Source organism: Podarcis vaucheri, assembly GCF_965113315.1.
Source record: "Podarcis vaucheri genome assembly, chromosome: 12".
Lineage (NCBI taxonomy): Eukaryota > Metazoa > Chordata > Lepidosauria > Squamata > Lacertidae > Podarcis > Podarcis vaucheri.
Genome location: NC_138750.1, coordinates 42,637,675 through 42,656,040, shown reverse-complemented (window position 1 = coordinate 42,656,040; position 18,366 = coordinate 42,637,675). Strand labels below are relative to the sequence as shown.

The 18,366-nt window shown below is 42.8% G+C and overlaps 1 protein-coding gene across 4 annotated transcripts in view; it reads right to left on the bottom strand.

Moving 5' to 3' along the window:
- The window catches only part of KIAA1217, a 174,768-nt gene that overhangs the window by 69,123 nt on the left and 87,279 nt on the right, over positions 1–18,366 (bottom strand). For all 4 annotated transcript variants that reach the window (XR_014212589.1, XM_082193612.1, XM_082193613.1 and 1 more), the window contains exons 4-5: positions 10,780–10,978; positions 8,396–8,489 (exon numbers count right to left, since the gene is read on the bottom strand). Coding sequence is in view for 3 of the 4 variants with exons in the window: in XM_082193612.1 (XP_082049738.1) it covers positions 8,396–8,489; positions 10,780–10,978 (293 nt within the window). In the remaining variant the exon portion in view is untranslated. The remainder of the gene's footprint in view (positions 1–8,395; positions 8,490–10,779; positions 10,979–18,366) is intronic.

Below are 18,366 nucleotides of genomic sequence, written 5' to 3'. Positions count from 1 at the left end.
CCCCCCATGCCTCAGCCACCACCACATACATTCACTGTCTTTCACATTTTAGAAACCCTTTCACCTTTACTAGTGATCCACAGATGCCTCACTGAAGTTGCTACATCCCAGATGAAATAAAGGCATCCACTACCACACCCAGCCAACATCCATACTTCATGGCTGTTTGGTTTTAAACAGCTAATTCCTTAAGGCCTGGCTTCCTTTTGACTGGAGAGGTAGCAGCAAATCAACAGCTCATTTGTTACTTATTAGCCCACTCTCCTTGCAGAATCAGACCCAGTATGTCAGAGACCACATTCAAAAGCTCAGGGAAGCACCTGGGTGTGAACAAATTCAGAGCACAGTGGAAACCGAGTAATATATTCTGGAAGTCAACAAAAGCCAAGCGAGCATATTTCATTCCTCCCGTTATGCGTCACACAAAATTATAGTTTTGCTTTCTCAAGATTATGCCAGCCTATAGCCTCCCTTTAAAAAATAAATAAATCTATAAACCTTTTAGCCCCACACGAATTTTGCATCTCTCTCCACAGCTTGTGGCTTACCTTACATGCTCCAGAAAAGCTCACTTTTCTAGCAGGAGTCTTTGAGGTAGTGCAACACTTGTGTCTAATGCTGCCCTTCAGGTCTCCCAAAAAACTGAACTGACATGCTCCCGTTTGCCGAGAGAAGTTTCAGCAGGGGAAAAAATGAGGAGGTCTGAAGGAGGAGCTGCCGCCTCATTCAAACGATTTCACGGCCATTTGGAAGCTTTTGCTTTCACTGCACAAAAGTTAAATCTGAGCATAGGCGGCGTTTTCCTGCCCTGTTCCGGAAATCAGGATAACCAAAACCAATGCTGAGCTAACGAGAAATGCTTCTTCCATGTGTTCTGCTTGGCAGACACCACAAGCCATGGCAAGGAAACACGTGATGTTTATAAATACAATATGGCTTGTGTTGTCATAACCTCTCAATGACAAAGCACTAGAAAGAAGCAGACAGCGATGCTGAGGGAAGGATGAGGTTTGGTATCCTGCGGACAGTCGATATTGAGCCGACGTGCAGTCACATCTCTCCCCTAAAGTAAACAGAGTCCCAAGCCAAGTAGCAGGAGCAGAGAAGCACCATATGGGACCTTTTAAACCAATTTGAAGGAGCCTCAGCCATACCAGACTTTAAAAAATACCAATTGCTTAAATATCTGCTTTCCGCGCCAGATAACGGGTCCAGTGTTGCAACTCTAAAACAAACGACTTGTTTGCGGGGATTGCTGGCAGTTCTGCAATCCTGATCCAGGACATTTGCCTGACTTCTTCTCTTTCCTCCTTCAAAAGAAAAGGAAAGGGGGGGGGGGTGAAGCAGTTGGGAAGGAAGCACTTTTTCATCTTGCTTTTCCGGCTTGATTTATTGAATATAAGAACATATGAGCCCTGCTGGATGTGGCCAAAGGTCCATATAGCCCAGCATCCTGTTCCCACATTGGCCAACCGGATGCCTGTAGGAAGGACACCCTCTGCCCCTTCTGCAGTTTCCAGCAAGTGGAACAGCAAGTGTCAGAAACATTCAGTGGAGGGAGAACGTAGCCAGTGTGGCTAGCAGCCACTGGCAGCCTTATCCTCAACGAATTTGTCTAAGCCTCTTTAAAGCCATTCAAGAGGGTGGCCATCGCTCTATCTCCGGGGAGCAGATTCCACAGGTTAACTATGCTGTGTGTGAAGTTCTCTCTTTTGTGCATCCTGAGACCTCCATCACTCTGCTTTATTAGATGTCTCAGAGTTCCAGCATTATGAGAGCGGGAGAAAACTCATACCCTTCTATCATATCTTCAGCTGCTGGCCTTCCCCTCCACCCCCCCCCAAAAAAAGCCTCCAAATATTACAACCGATCTATATAGATGAGATACTGACTGAAATGAGCATGAGGGACAGGGCAGTCCTGCTTACTGCAATAAGAGCCCTTGGAGCGCATCCTCTGAGCCCAATTTTCCCTTGATCCTTTGAGCCCCAGGCTGAAGAGATGAAAGAAGTAAGCCAGCCACTACACTTGCCAGGCCTGGCCATTGGGGGGTGTGTGTGTGTGTGTGTGTGTGTGTGTGTGTGTGTGTAGAATTGACACGCTGCCCCATTTTCTCAGGGATGCTCTCCAGTGCCAAGGCTATATAAACACCAGCAGCTTAAAGCACAGTGAAGACATCCGCACCCCCCACAATTCTGCATTTCAAGTCACATTTGCCCATTGTTGTACACACCTGAAAGGGGGTGGGAATATCTTCACCTAACACACATTTTATGTTTGGTTTCCTCATGCCTGCAACAGTCCCGTCCCCCAGCCCCCCTTCTATTCAATGAACTGCTTTCTTAGCACATGCAATGGCTAACGCGAATGTACACACCTCAGCTTAACTGAGAAGTGAATGTACCTCGCATCTTCAGATTTGATGGAAACTAGTTGGAAGGGAAATGCATCAAACGGCAGCATCTCACAAGAAACAAGAAGATAGTTATGGATTGTAGCTAACCTCCACGTGTAAAGGTAAAGGGACACCTGACCATTTGGTCCAGTTGTGACCGACTCTGGGGTTGCGGCGCTCATCTCGCTTTATTGGTCAAGGAAGCTGGCGTTTGTCCGCAGACAGCTTCCGGGTCATGTGGCCAGCATGACTAAGCTGCTTCTGGCGAACCAGAGCAGCACACGGAAACGCCGTTTACCTTTCCGCTGGAGCAGTACCTATTTATCTACTTGCACTTTGTGCTTTCGAACTGCTAGGTTGGCAGAAGCTGGGACCGAACAACGGGAGCTCACCCCGTCGCGGGGATTCGAACTGCCGACCTTCTTATCGGCAAGTCCTAGGCTCTGTGTTTTAACCCACAGCGCCACCCACGTCCCTAACCTCCACGTGTACGTGGCTTCAAAATCCAGCAGTTGGGAGCACACTGTATCCTGAGCTATGGCAAACACAACCCAAGACAGCAGCATACTTGCACCCCACCATTTTGGGGGGCCAGAGGGATTTGTTTCTGTATGTTCAGCAGTCTTTTGCCATTAATAGAAATTTAGTCATTTGCCATTAGCAAAAACTGAAATCATTCATCGGTATGGGCCCTTAGGATGTCCAAACACAAGCATTCCACTTTGCAAATGTAGGAAACATATCCAACTGCTTTAAATAGGCTGTTCTTACTAGCCATTTCATGGTGGGCAGGCACAAAACTAGTCAAGAAGAAAAATGGTCAGGACAATATATAATTTTGCTTATCAGTGATATAATATAAATCCCACCCCGAAAAAAAACCATGCAGAACAAATATACTCACAAAGTTTCAAGCAATAAATGACATCTGCACAATCTCTGGTTTTGACCTAATTTTAATTCTCCCCCTCTCTCCGCCTCTCAATTCAGTGGAGCTGGTCTCAAGCTCTCATTTCATTCAGTCCTACAACTGTCATCAGAAACATGGAGGGGAAGGATCGGCAGCATTTCAGGGAGCTTCTTGAAAGTCTTTAAATGTGACTTTCTCACATTTAATAAAAGTTAAATTAAAATACATGTTTAATGAAGTTGTGCTCACGACATGCACTGGCTACAATAAGCTCCAGAAACATTAAAACAGCAGGAGGGGCGCAGTTTACGCTCCTGAATGTCTTTGGCGGTCTTGTGGATTCTGCACATCTAGTTTAAATTTGATGCATTTTTCGCTGCAATCATATGACACAGTTTCATGGCTCATCAAATTTGCAGCTCAGTTCACTGATGCTCCAGAGCCTCTCATGCCACCGCTTCTCCCCTATTTATCACTTCTATAGCATACTCATTTTAAAGTGTAACGTGCCTTTGCACCTATCCTCTAAACAACCCAGTGAGACAGACCACTATTATTCCTGTTCATAGATGGCTACCAGAACTGAGACTTGCCCAAGGCCACAGAAACAGTCACTGGCAGAGGTGGGACCCGTAGCCTTGAACAACCCTTCTACAAACAGTGATTCCTCAGGAATGTAACCCAGATTATTCAGGGGAAAGTATGTAGCAGTCATTAGATGAAATGACGTATTGCATAAAATTGGGTTTGAGAAGAACATCATTTATTGGAAAGACGGCTTTCAAAAATGTGAAAACTGCTTAAAATAAATAAATAAATATACTGTATCCCCCCCCCCTTTTTGGTGAAATATTGGAAGTTCTGGCCACTAGGGGGAAACCTTCACCAGAAAGTTTAACCATTGGGGGGGGGGAGAGTAATATGTAAAAGTTACCAAGTGGTGGGTTTTCCCTGTACAGTGGTACCTTGGGTTACAAACACCTCGGGTTACAAACACTTCGGGTTACAGACTCTGCTAATCCGGAAGTAGTACCTTGGGTTAAGAACTTTACCTCAGGATGAGAACGGAAATCGTGCGGCGGCAGCAGGAGGCCCCATTAGCTAAAGTGGTACCTCAGGTTAAGAAAAGTTTCAGGTTAAGAACGGACCTCCAGAACAAATTAAGTTCTTAACCAGAGGTACCACTGTAAACAACTGCACGAGCACTTCTTACAATTCTGGTGATGGAACTGGAACTTTACCTAATGCTAGAAGTAGTGCTGGTGCCAGGATATTTTGTGCTGTAGGCAAGGCTAGCTGCTTGCACCCCAAATACAGATAGGGTGTGTGTGTGTGTATGTGTGCACAAGATATAACAAAAAACCTAATCTGAATATAACTGTCTCTTTTGAGGTCTGTGCCCTAGACAGCTGCCTAAGTTGGCCTAATGACAGCAGACGCCTTGGCTAGAAGTCATTGTTTTTGCAAATACGTGAATGAATAGAGAATTTAAGCTGCGCAAAACAGGAAGGTAAGGCATCAAGGTAATACATGTGGCAGGTAACAGTTTTTCATCAGCAAATAGATACAATTCCATTTCCAGTGAAAGAAAGGGTTCAGTGTGGCTCTTTAACAGTCTGCACCTGAACTTTAGACACAGTGGGACTTTTTATTACTTTACTCTTCCTGAAATAAACTGCGTATGCAGTGAGGAAGTGGAATGAATTAATATCTTGACTCCCCCCCCCCAAAACAGCAAGGGTAATAACATTTTCCAGAAGGGAAAAAAAAGCTTCCTTAGATTTAAGCAAGGGATATGTATGTCTGAGGAATAGAAGCCATGTAAGAGATAACCCTTAAATCCAGCTGCCCCTTCTGAAAAGGAGTAAATTGGAAAATGGGAAGATGAAAAGGAGAAGGTGGACAAGGACGGACCTCCATGGAAATGCTTCGATCATGTGTTTGGCATTTCTTGCCTCTGAAGTGGTTTTACCCTCTACGATCAATACCTGACGCCTGGAAAGGATGGCCGATCCTCCCGGATACAAGTCTTGCTTGGGTTAAAAAGTAATTAAAGCAGTTGCCCTCCAAGGCAGCAAACATTCTTTCCTTGCAATCTGTTCTGCTGGAGCAGTTCTAAACCAACAGCACCCTGGGCTGGTCTGCCATTTGAAGGGAAAAGGAAGCTGAACTTGATGGTGGAGAGCAAATCATCCACACCCAACGGTCGTCCCTAATAATGTACTCAACTTTATTCAACAGCATATTATCAATGGCATACAAATGCAGCCAGTCCTTCTGTCACACTGGGTCAAGCTATATATATATATATATATATATATATATATATATATATATGAGAATGAGAAATCTTATTACAACTGGAGAAGCATTAAGAGTTCCAGTTTCTGAGGGCGGAACGACAGTCTCGCCTGTTAATAGATGTTGGACCTACAAATAAGTCTTTGCTTTGTGCACATAAAACTCCCACTTGTTCCATTACAAGTACAGGGGAGGCAGGGAAAGATACCTCACCCAGCTTGCCTTTCACTATCCTGCTAATGTTTTCTCCATGCTGCTTCACCGATGCCTCTCCTCCTCCTCCTCCTCCTCCCTCCCCATTTTTAATGAGCTAAAATGTAACAAAAGCAGGTAACTGGGCGCTTCTTCCATGAGGTCTCTGTCCCATTCTGCTAGGTTTTTAGAGGCACTTACCTGAAAGAACCGTTCCTTGAATGTGAACGCCATTCTGTCCATCTCCCCAATGGCTGCCCAAGTTCTGACTCTGCTTAGCTCGTGAAAGCTAATAACATCACAGCTCCAAGCGAGCTGGCTGCAGATCAGGAAATGAATTTTCTTGGCAGAGGTGCACATTTTAACATGCCACCTGCCGTGTGACATACCTCCACAGAGTCACTGGAGAGCCGGGCAGAAGTAGAGAGAGAAACCGTTTCACAGAAAGCAACACCTCGCTGCCCAGCGTATATATATAGAAATTACCAGCCCCTGCTACATTAATAACTCCAGCAAGGCTTTAATGCACTCAGACTCCAAACGCAAATCACCGAAGTGGGCGTGCAAGAAAACTCTGAAACAGATGCACGGTTATAAAGGCCGTATTTTTACAGGTGGTTTTCACAACGTTTGACATCCGCTTCAAAGTCCTATATGACTTACTAAAAAACCAAGCGGCCCACATGGTAATAACACATTCCTTGGCCCGATACACTTAATGCATTTTATCCAGAGGAACATACATCAAAGAATATTTTCCTTAAGGAAAGATTTCACCTGAACAACAACAAAAAAAAGACACTTAACAGGGTTTCTCACGGGCAGCAAAAGCTTGCCGCCATTTTAAAATGGCTATTTTGTGCCAGCGGCCATTTATTACTTCTTTTGGAATGCAATGGCTATGAAGGTGTGGCCTTAAATAGATCCCAGACAAAAACTAACTAGTTGTACCTGAATCCTGTCCCACATGCTGAAGAGAACCCACGTGCAAATCGATCCTCTTCAGCACAGGGACGGGGAAGCTTTTCCAGACCTTGGGCTGCAATCACTCACAGGAGAGCTCCTTGGGCCTGCATGCCATTGGTGCAAAGGACCAAAGGCAAACACTGGCATAGCCAGAGGCAAACATAGGCAAAGAAACAGATGTGACTCTTATCTTTGTACAGTAGGCCACATTCTCCGAATGCAGAACCCAGAAGTTTATAAACACAGAGGGAGAGCTGTCTCCATCCAGTAAGGCAAGAGGCATCACCACAGTTCAAGGTTTCATTCCAGCCTGGCAAAACCACTTGAGGTGAAGGAACAGGGAGGATCCATGGCCTAGGGAGAGGGGTTGTAGCCTAGGCAAAATTCAAGGGCTAACAGAGAATTTGGCCCCAGATCCTGAAGTTCCCTACCTCTGCTTTAATATTTTACAGCTGGCCAGGGAGAGCAGCCGCTAGCTACATCAATTTAAATTACACAAAGCACCAATAAATATTTGGGATTGTGTCTCATCCACATCAATATTGACAAGCAGAAGTGTTAGACCTGTAATGAAAACCTTGCTGAGCTCAACAGGGCTTGCTCCTGAAGCGACTACATAAGACTGTGAGGTTTTTGTTTTGGCATAAGTTGCACATGTGCCCAACTCTCCCAACTTAAACCAATCAAAATAAAAAAATTCCTTCCAGTAGCACCTTAAAGACCAACTAAGTTAGTTCTTGGTATGAGCTTTCGTGTGCATGCACATTTCTTCAGATACGTGTGCATGCACACGAAAGCTCATACCAAGAACTAACTTAGTTGGTCTTTAAGGTGCTACTGGAAGGAATTTTTTTATTTTGACTATGGCAGACCAACACGGCTACCTATCTGTAACTTAAACCAATGTGAGAGCAAGGATACGATACGATAATCTTTACTGTCATTGTCCCATACAGAACAACGAAATTGAAAAGGATTATGGAACACCAATCAGAAGAGGGTACAATCCAAAGCATATCTATGCAGAAGTAAGTCCTACTGAATTCTCTAAGGCTTATTCCTTATTCGATAAGGCTTATTTCTGGGTTAGGAGTGTAGCTGTAGTCAGCAACACTTTGCCTCCTAGAAGGCAGTATGAAAGTATCTTAAGATTCAAATAAACTGTCTTGGTTTGGTTAACCAGCTGATGGTAGATCCCTTTCCCTTTCAAAGTATGATTTCTCACCACCAGGACTAAACAGTTATCTCCTGGAGTAGACACTGGTGGGAAGCCTGATTAACACTTTACAGAGGTTTCTCCTAACCTCTGTTGAGTTAGATTGTATTAGGAGATCCTGAATTAAGCAAGAACCTTGGTGAGCACCAATAGCAGTTACTACCGAAGGAGAGGGTTGAGGACTCCCCATCATTTACTAACCAGTAAGCAAACAACAGAATTGGTATCTGCACTAGGAATATCGATCAGCCCTTGAAAGGAGCCATTGTGGCAGATTTTCAGGCATTATTTAACAGTAAACATTTTTTGAGGGGGAATTAAAAGTTAAGTGCAGGCATGTGTTCTACCCCATGCAGGTTTTTATCATACAAAGAGAGACAATTAGAGAACAACAAGAAAAAAACCCATGACTTACCCTTACATCTCCATTTACAGCTCTGGGCATGTGATTGAAAGCATGTGCAGGATCTTTGTTGTAAACTTTAAGGAAAGATCTGTCTTGAATGTTTCTAGAATTGAGAACAAAACAAAGTAACTAAGAATCAGCAATAAAGAGAGTTGAAATAACATTAGTTTACCCAGTTTGCTGTTCCTAGCCCTAACAATTCAGGTATCACCATGGTAGGAACCAGCCAATGAAAAACTCTCTACAACAGACAGACACCTCAGCTCTTACTTATCCCCTGGGAGGCGTAATTCTTTCAGAAGAAATACACACCCTTTCAAATTAAGATATTTTTCAGTTTAATTAAAGCTCCTGGGTGCAGGGACTTACGAAAGCAAAGCCCATTTTACATTTCAAGTTAAATTCAGTTGTTCTTCACCAACAATGAACTCAGATTTCCCCTCCTTTTTGTAATAAACACAGACCAAAATAAAACATCATTTTAAAAAAAGAAAACAGGAGAATACTTGCACATATTCAATCTCCCATGACCCAAATCCTATGCCTGATAAAGTAAGTCCTATGAATTCAGGAGGACTTACTTCTGAGTATACATATCTGGAATCCAGCTGCAAATCATTTCTAAACATATTAACCAATATCAGCTCTGTCAATTTTGACTCAAAATGGGCAAAAGGCAATAGGGAGGAAAGAGCTTCCATTTCAAAATTAGTTTTAAAAAGTTTAAAGATAAGTTTACAGTTAACAAAGCTATAACTTTGATGCAACAATTTCAAAACCTACCTTACAAACAGTTTATGGATTAAAGACCTGAAACAATCCCTGCCTTTTTCTCCTTCAGGAATAATCGGCCACAAAGACTGCAATCTAAACACACTTATGTCCTCTTAAAACGACGCTGCCTTTCATTAAACACCCGTGATCTCCGGAGAATTTGCACATAAGACTGAATTCCTTTGCTCCAGGTGCAGCTACAAGTTTAGTGGGCTGATCTTAATCACTGGGATTATCGGGGGTGGGGGTGGTGGGGAGAACACATGGTGAAGGATTTTTGGACAGGTCTTGTTTCTTTTAAAGTCACACTGCAGTTAGTAATTGCCTTGAATCTGTAACTAGTCAGAACTTGCAGCACTGCTGCTGTTGACTTCAAGCAGCCTGTCAGGAAAAGCAGAGTGCTGAAGAGACAGATCAGCCCTAGCAGTTAAGAAGCATAGGGTTAATTAGACATTAAGCACGACTGAGAGTTAGTGCTGAAGGGTAACCACAGCAAAATGCCCACAGACATCCCTCAACGTGCTGTAGCTCAGGCTGCACACACACACACACACACACACAGCCTCTTAAAGCACATTCAAAACTCTCCTTTCCCTCAAAGAATTCTGGGCACTGTAGTTCACTCCTCAGAGTTACAATTCCCAGCAATGAAAGCAAACAACAGTGTCCAGAATTCTTTGAGGGGGGAAATGTGCTTTGAATGTGCTTTAAAGGTGTAGTGTGTACAACAGTCTTGGGCACAAAGGATAGTTCACACATCCACAACACTATTAGCCACTTTTCAAGGATGGATCTACGCTCGGAACGTCTTAAGACAATATACTGATTCAGACACAACAGGAAAAGCGAGCTGCTCATGTACATATTCCTCTTCCTATACCGTATTTTTCGCTCTATAAGACGCACTTTCCCCCTCCTAAAAAGTAAGGGGAAATGTGTGTGCGTCTTATGGAGTGAATGCAGGCTCCATGGCTTCAGCGAAAGCAAGGCGAAACCTCCAGAGCACAGTGGGAGCACTCCCACTGCACTCCGGAGGCTTCGCCTTGCTTTCGCTGAAGCCAGGAGAGCAAGAGGGATCGGTGCGCACCGATCCCTCTTGCTCTCCTGGCTTCACTTCACTGGAGAGGTGCTGTGCAGCTTTCCCTCTCTGTGCAGCAGCCCTTCAGCGAAGTGGGAGGAGAAACTGAAAGCGTTTCGTTTCTCCGGCCGCTTCGCTGAAGGGGCGCTGTGCAGAGAGGGAGAAAATGTTTTTTTTCTTGTTCTCCCCCTCTAAAACTAGGTGCGTCTTATGGTCGGGTGTGTCTTATAGAGCGAAAAATATGGTAATTTGAAACAGAGACAAGAACCTGTGCCATTCTAATTGCTTTTAGACTACACTTCAGCCATCTCCTGTCAGCATGACCAGTGATATAGAAAGCTAAAGCTGCTTTCTACCTTGGGAGTTTTCCCATTCCTCTTGTAGGAAAGATGTGAAAAGTTGTGCTTGGATAACAGGAGGATTTAGAGAGAGAGAAAAAGTATTCCTTTCTGATCTGTAACCCTTTTACACTGTACCACGTCTTAACAACCCAACCTAACCAAAGCAACATTATTATTGTTGTTATTACTTACTTACTTACCTTACATCACTTAATTCATAATAGATATTCCTGCTCTCATCCTTGATGTATATTGCCACACTGGGGGACTCCAGCATTTTCATTGTCAGCTGCTGGGGGAAGGCACTTACAAAAAGGGCACGGATCGTATCTGTGCTCGTGATCTCATTGGGCATCCTTAGCTGTTTAGTTTCATCTCCGTATTGAAGGTACAAAACACCTATGAGGACAAAAAAACAACAAGAACATCTTGGTTGACATGAATGAAGTAGGAATATCAAGCTTTATTCTGGATATGAGTTAAAGAGGCCTATTTGCACAAAGGGCTCGTGATACATATATCAACTCTCTAATTCAGTATTGGAAAAAGAGTATAATTCTCTGCAGCTATTGATTATATGCTCTCAAGAAGTACAGATGCTGTAAGGAAGGTTTTTATTATTATTATTATTACTATTATTATTCTCTTCTTCAGCCAGGAAAATTTCAGTCTTGCAACTGAAAGGATACTTTTCCCGCTGGCTCAATATCTGCCGCACAACCGTGGGTATTTGAGACAGCAACAGAAATGGGAAACTGATTTTTGAGCTTTCCAGATTGCTTTTAAAATGTTCTCGCCATTTTGCAAGGCCACAAAGGTTCCAGTTGGCCAAGCCTTATTCTCCCAACTGAGCGTCTTGAAACTGCTTGGAGGCAGGGATGGGGGGGGGGGTTTGGAAGACTTGAGCATGAGCTGATGAAAACGTTACCTCTCATTTGGTTTGGTTTATTAATGTATTAAAGTCTTCCTACTTGATCTCAGGATAGGACACATATTTCAACATTTCAGTCGCATATGCAACTTGATAAAGCAATAGATGAACTTGCTTGCCTTGATGAACAATAGATTGTGTAGAAACTAGCCTACTATACTTAGCTAAAAATGTACATTTGCTGCTTCTCCTAATTTACACACCACTGGCTTGCCGCCCTCAGAAGGTTTACAGAAGGGAATGCAGAAAAAGGCTCCCCATTCCTGTAAAATAGGAACATAGGAAGCTTCCTTATACTGAGTCAGAACATTGGTCAATGGAGGTCACCTCTGTCTAATAAATAATAATAATAATAAATTTTATTTGTATCCCGCTCTCCCCAGCCGAAGCCAGGCTCAGAGCGGCTAACATCATATAAATAAGACAATATTCATAACACAATATACAATATGCAAATAAAATAACATTCAACATTCATTAAAATAATATAGAATAATATTAAATATCAGCATTTCAAAATTAAACAGAAATCCACTCAACAATTACAATAAGTAATTTCTAAACTCCAATCAACAGAACAACAGCAAACCACAGTGCACAACACAATACAATACAAAATAAGAAGCAGAGACTGGAGGGTGGAGCAAGGCAGGTGGAAAAAGGCCTTGCCTGATGGAGTCCCTCCCCTCACAGTTCTTCCTCCAGGCACAGCTTCCTTATGAGGAGACCCAGGGCCAGAGGGTGGGGCAAGGCAGTGTCTACACTGACTGGCAGACGTTCACCAGGGTCTCAGGCAGAGATCTTACCCAGGATGGAATCTGGGACCTTCTGCATTCAAATCATGCATTCCACCACTAAAGCTATTATCTAATGATGGGATCTGCAACAATCCATATATCCCTCTGCACATTTCCCCAATGACTTGTAACTGATTGTGTGTATGTGTGTAACTTGACAATATTGCATCTGAATCCCCTCTCAACCCCCTACAAGTCAATGAACATGGGATTAGGATGGTGAAGCACTAACACCATCACACCACATGCTTTTCAGTTATACATTATCCAAGAGGTTCTTTCCACAAGTCCCATCAAAGACAGAGCAAGACACCATCCCTGCTGCAGACAAATATCAGCATCAAACAGGCACATTCAAAACACTCTTTTTGGCGCCTGCTAAAAACAATTTTGTTTAGGCACACCTATCCAGACATGTTTAAATCTTTTTTACCGTTGGTAGGTTGTTGTTTTTTAAAAAAACATTTCATTAAATGTTTTAAGTATTTTCAACTGATTTTATTGATAATTTTAATTTTCTTGTAAACCACTTAAGAGGCTTTTCTACAATCTGCAATGAAGCAGGAAATAAATTTACTATATCTGGATAGACAAAGATAACACAGCACCCTTTATCCAGGAATGAATTCTTCAGAGACAAGCAGAGACTTTCAATAACAATTAACACTTCTTGTAATGTGAGATAAGTTCGTTGGCGTTCTGTCACGGATATTATTGCCATCCTCAGCACTAGCTTTTCCAGCTTTTCAAGGCATCCTTTCAGAGCTTGTCTTAAGGTCACCTTCATGATCTTTGTGGTATTTCTAGCCTGAGGCCTTAAGCATTATTTTCCATTAGTTATTCTCACCTAGTTATACACACACGTCACATTTTTAAAAAGAAAGAGGGCTGCAAAATTTCTGCCTGCACATAATCTTTCTGTGCGATCTGCTGCATGAAAAAAAGACAATAGCTAACCCAAAGTTCCTGGTACACCTTTTCTTTCTCTTTTTTGCTCTGGATTAAAAAAAAAAAGGTGTATGGTTTTCCTCACCTGGATGATGAAATTAAGTGCCAGGCTTAAAGCCAAGTAATCAGCCTATAAAAGTGACTAGGACTTAGACTGGGAAAGCAAACAAAGAGAAGAGTGAAACAACTAAATCCTATGCATAATTTGTCAAAAGCAAGCTCCACTGTATGCAAGGAGTAAGCAACGGAGCTTATTCTCCAGAATAGGTGCAAAGACTGCAATGCAAACTTTTTGGCATACCTCTTGGGCTCTTGGTATTCACTGCTGATGGCAAGGAGACCTGGGACATTTTGTTTCCAGGGGGCCTTGTATCTACAGTATAGACTTCAGCATCCAAGAGAACTACATTACCTAGGCTCCATGGAACCCAAGACACAATGTGGCAGCACTCTAGCTGCCAGTCAAAGAAAGAAGCAGCTGGTGCAGAGCTCAGTACAGCTGAGCAGTGGCACAAAACCAACCCAATAGGGATTATGATGATTCAGCATCTAGCCAATGCTTTTTCCAATCTTACAAGCCAGCAGCCAGGGTCACAACTGGTCTGGAGAATGGTAAGAGACTCATGAAGCTGGTCTACATGGGAAATTGCACCAAATGGGATCAAATATGGATTATTGATCTCGTGACTACTTGGTCTATGAGCAGCAACAAAACTGCTAGCACATTTACAAAGCAGGGTTCGATAGGGTTCAAATTGGATGGGGGACTGTGTGTTGACTGAGAGTCCTGCACTGTTGACCCTCCAAGTCCCTTCCAAGTCTACAATTCTATGATTATAGGATGAGTTTGGAGATACCTGCTGGGGCTTCCTCAATCTCTTTGGAGATTGACAGTGTGTGCAGGACCTCTGATTACCTGCGGAAGGGCTGTAGCTCAGTGGCAGAGCACATGCTCTGCATGCAAAAGGCCGCAGGTTCAATCCTTCACATCTCTAGATAAAGCTCAGAAGGACCTTCGCCAGAAAAACCTGGAGAGCTGCTGCTGGCCAGGGTTGACAATTCTGACCTAGATGGTCCAAGGATCTCACTCCATATATGGCAGCTTCCTATTTGGAGGAAAGCTAATGGAGATCCTAGAACACATTTCCCTTCTTTTTTCTCTCCCCCTCTGCCCATTCTATTTCACTCCACTCCTTTCACCTATTTAGTTCACCGTGTCAGGTGAAGCTGTGTCATCCTGAAGTTGTACCTGTGGGGAATCAGAAACACCCTTGAAGGGGCCCCACAGTTTTACGGGAAAGGATTGGATTGGTTGGGAAAGAAAAGGCTGAAGTTATTACAAGCCAGATATTTTGGAATTCAAGCTCTTTTTTTCACATTGCTGGATTTCTATTTTGTAGAAAACAACGAATTTCCTCCCAAAAAGAGACATAACATGAGTACCTGCTGCAAATGACAGATGAAAGAGTTGCATGAATTTACATTACGTTTTCATACTGGCCTATAAAATGTAAGAAGCCAGTGAGGCTATTGAATAATGTTTTTGGAGATTAGCACGGCTTGTGTGGTGTATGTTTGCTGAGGTAACCATGCTAAACAGCATTTTGGCTCTCTCTGTTGCCTTCTTTCAGGTGCATTCTCAAGATTACACACAAAGGAAGAGCAGATTAAAGGAAGGGACAAATGTGATTACACAGCTTTATTTGGGACGGTGTGTGTTTCAGCTTCCCCTGGGTACACATTCCAGAAAAAGACACAAGCACGATTAATGAAGCATAAACCTTAAAAAGAAAAAAAAGAAAAAAACCCCAGCAGGCAGCAACATACTTGCTGATTAAGTTCGAAGAGGGAGTATTTTTGTCCTGCTAAATGTTTATGCAAAGATAAGGAATATTCCTTTTAAAATCCTATTCAGCAGTACAAGGAGGAAAACAAGGGAAATGTGGCCACCTTTGGGCTATTTAGTTTCCTGGGAGCCTTTTGTTTCAAATCTGGAACCGAAGTGAATTGTTTGGGGCTGGGTTTTTTTGTTTTCTTGAAGTCTTGCCAGTCAGGTTTTAATGGAAAGTATTTAACCAGAACAGCAAATATTTGCACTCATTTTTGACATGCATCAAGAAATCAAGGGAAAGAAAGCACAAGGACAAAACAGAGGTATGGGCATGGGAAGCTTCATGAAGACTTGTTCAATCTGCAGGAAATTACACTAGACAACGGTTCAAGTGAATGGGAGCTGTGTAAGAGCATGGATGGTCTCAGGAGGATAGGTCAAAAGTGACACAGGCTGGGAAGCGATTGGGAAACCTAACATTGAGTCTACTACAGACCACCAAACCAAGAAGAGGATGTACTAAAGTAACTTGCTGATGTACTCTAAGTCAGAACCTCTGTCTATCTTCTTCAAGGAATCCTGGCAAATGGGCAAAGTGCTGGAAAGCCATATTTAAAGAGTGTTTAAATCGACTATTCCTCATAAAACCTGAATGAAGTTTAAAGTTAGGTGCCACAGGGCCCTATCCTGGCCCTGGCACGCTAACATTTTTATCAGTGACTTGGGTTATCAAGTTTGCATATGATTTCTCGGAAGACAGGAATAAAATGGAATGTAAAACGAGGCTGGGAATAATGAAATGAAGCCAACAGAGACAAATGTTCTTCATTTGGGGAGCGGGATCCCCAACTAACCTGCAACTGCCAAAAAAGTTTTGGGTGGTACCCAACATGCTTGTTCTGTTAGTGTAAAGATTAATGCTTATGTGATGCAACACCCTCCCCCCCCCCCACAACTCTCTCCCCAAATCTGCTCTGGAGAATTGGAGGTATCCCTAGAACATATTTTTCAGGGGGGGGGGGATGGAAATCCTTGCACTAACATAACAAGTTGCTTCGTACAGTCATACCTTGGAATGGAATCTGTTCCGGAAGTCCATCCGTCTTCCAAAACATTCAGAAACCCAAACACAGCTTCTGATCGGCTGCAGGAAGCTCCTGTAGCCAATTGGAAGCATTCAGACATTCAGGTTCCAAAGAATGTTTGCAAACCAGAACACTCACTTCTGGGTTTGTGGTGTTCGGGAGCCAAAATGTCCAAGTACCAAGGTGTTCGGGATCCAAGATACAACAGTACTACATTGGATGCAAGCCCTTACCATTTACCAACCAGGACTCCAAGCTATATAGAGTTTTACGGTCAAAAGCAAAGGCCTTAGCTGTATACAGAAAAACAACAACCAATGGGTCTTTTCCATACAGGAAGTACCAATCAATCATTAATGGGGCTGCCATATTGTGAACTCTAAAAATTATTTGTTCTAAAGTTGATTTTGACACACAGTATTGCAGCTCGATGAAAAGGGTGGAAATGCCGCAGAAAAGCATCACTCAAGAAGCATTAATGTTTAACGAGGCAATTTAAGAGTATGATGGCATGTTGTTTGTGGCTGTGAAATGGTGTGAAACCTACAGTCTTTGAATCCGTATGCAGCTAATAAATCACTGTCTATTATTTAAACACCCCTTAATTACAACTTCTGACTCCGTATCACTTGGAAGAAGTGGGGTCACTGATCAAATGTATACACTGTGTACTTTATCACTGGTGCTTTATCAAATGCTATATGGACATATTTAGGGAAGGAATTCTTTATCTCCAAATTATCAACTGGTTGTTTACGTAATATAGAAAATGCCATTCAGAGTGAGGAATCCCTCTCGACTAATCAAATATAGCTATCTCCCTAAACTCGGCGCAGATAATTTTCTTCTAATATGCAAAGAACTACAGAATAGAGGGATGAAATTTCAGAAATCTTCTAACAGAAGGCATGCCTCACAAGTCGCTTTTGAGTGCAAACCTGTTCACATACAATAAGTGGGAGTTCAGCCATACCCTCCCAAAGAGAAGGTGCTTGCACACGAAAGCTTATACCCAAGAACAAACTTAGTTGGGCTCTAAGGTGCTACTGGATTTTTTTATTATTATTAATATATTTCAACTGTGTCAGACCAATACGGCTACCTACCTGAATCCTCCCAAAGAGAAGTGGATGACACCCCTTTGACAGGTATTGTGATACAGTTATTAGATTGGAACAAGTTGGGGGCCTATGAGGAATGGCAGTGAGAGAGAGGGAAACAGTAAGCCAAATTAGTAGCTTCCTACTTCCTTAACCCTGAACCTCAGTTGCCAAACAGTATAGTGCAAATGTCCTATAAGCATTGACCTTTGAGGTTTGGTGAATTGGTCATATAAAGGGTTATACTATATATAAACTGCACATTGATATACTTGGATCTCACTCTCTGGGGGATATCTGCTTCTCTTTCCTACAGTATATGGACCCTCCTGCAATTTGGGAATGAAATTTGACTGATCCCAACGTGCATTACATCATAATTATGATGGAATGAAGAAATGAAACAGTGGGAAAGCAGGATCAGACCTATCTCAGGGATGGGGAACTTGTGGCACTCGCTATGTTTTTGGGCTCCAGCTCCCAGCAGCCCAGCCATTATAGCCAATGCGAGTGCAGCACAGCAACACCTGGAGGATGGCAGACTCCCCATGGATTGCCTATTTAGTCCATTATCCTGTTTCTGTTAGCGGCCAGTCAGATACCTACGAGAAGCCATAAGCAGGACATGAACACAATAGCTCTCTTCTGCTGTTCCCCAGTGATTGATGGTAAGGGCATATTCATTCTGGTCCTGGAGACAGGATACAGCCATCCTTAGCCATTGGCAATATTAGATTCCATGAATTTGTCTAATTCCTTTTTTAAAAAAACCCCTGCACTGGTAGTCACAATCACATTTTGTCTTAGCAAATAGCAGAGTTTAACTATATGCAAGAAGGAGGTTCATGGGTCTGTCCTTCATCTTCTCCTACTCAGAATCATCACTGGATGATTCAGGTTCTAGAATTACGTAGAGAGAGAAAAGCTTGTCTCTTTGCCTTTCATAAGCTGCTGCAAATGAAATGTGGGTTTCTACAACCTATGTACTGACAAACATTCCACAAAAGTGAGCACACGTGCATTTACTCCTTCAGAAAAGCACCTCTTCGACCCCCCAGAAACCTAAAAAATCATGTATAAATGATAAAACTTTTC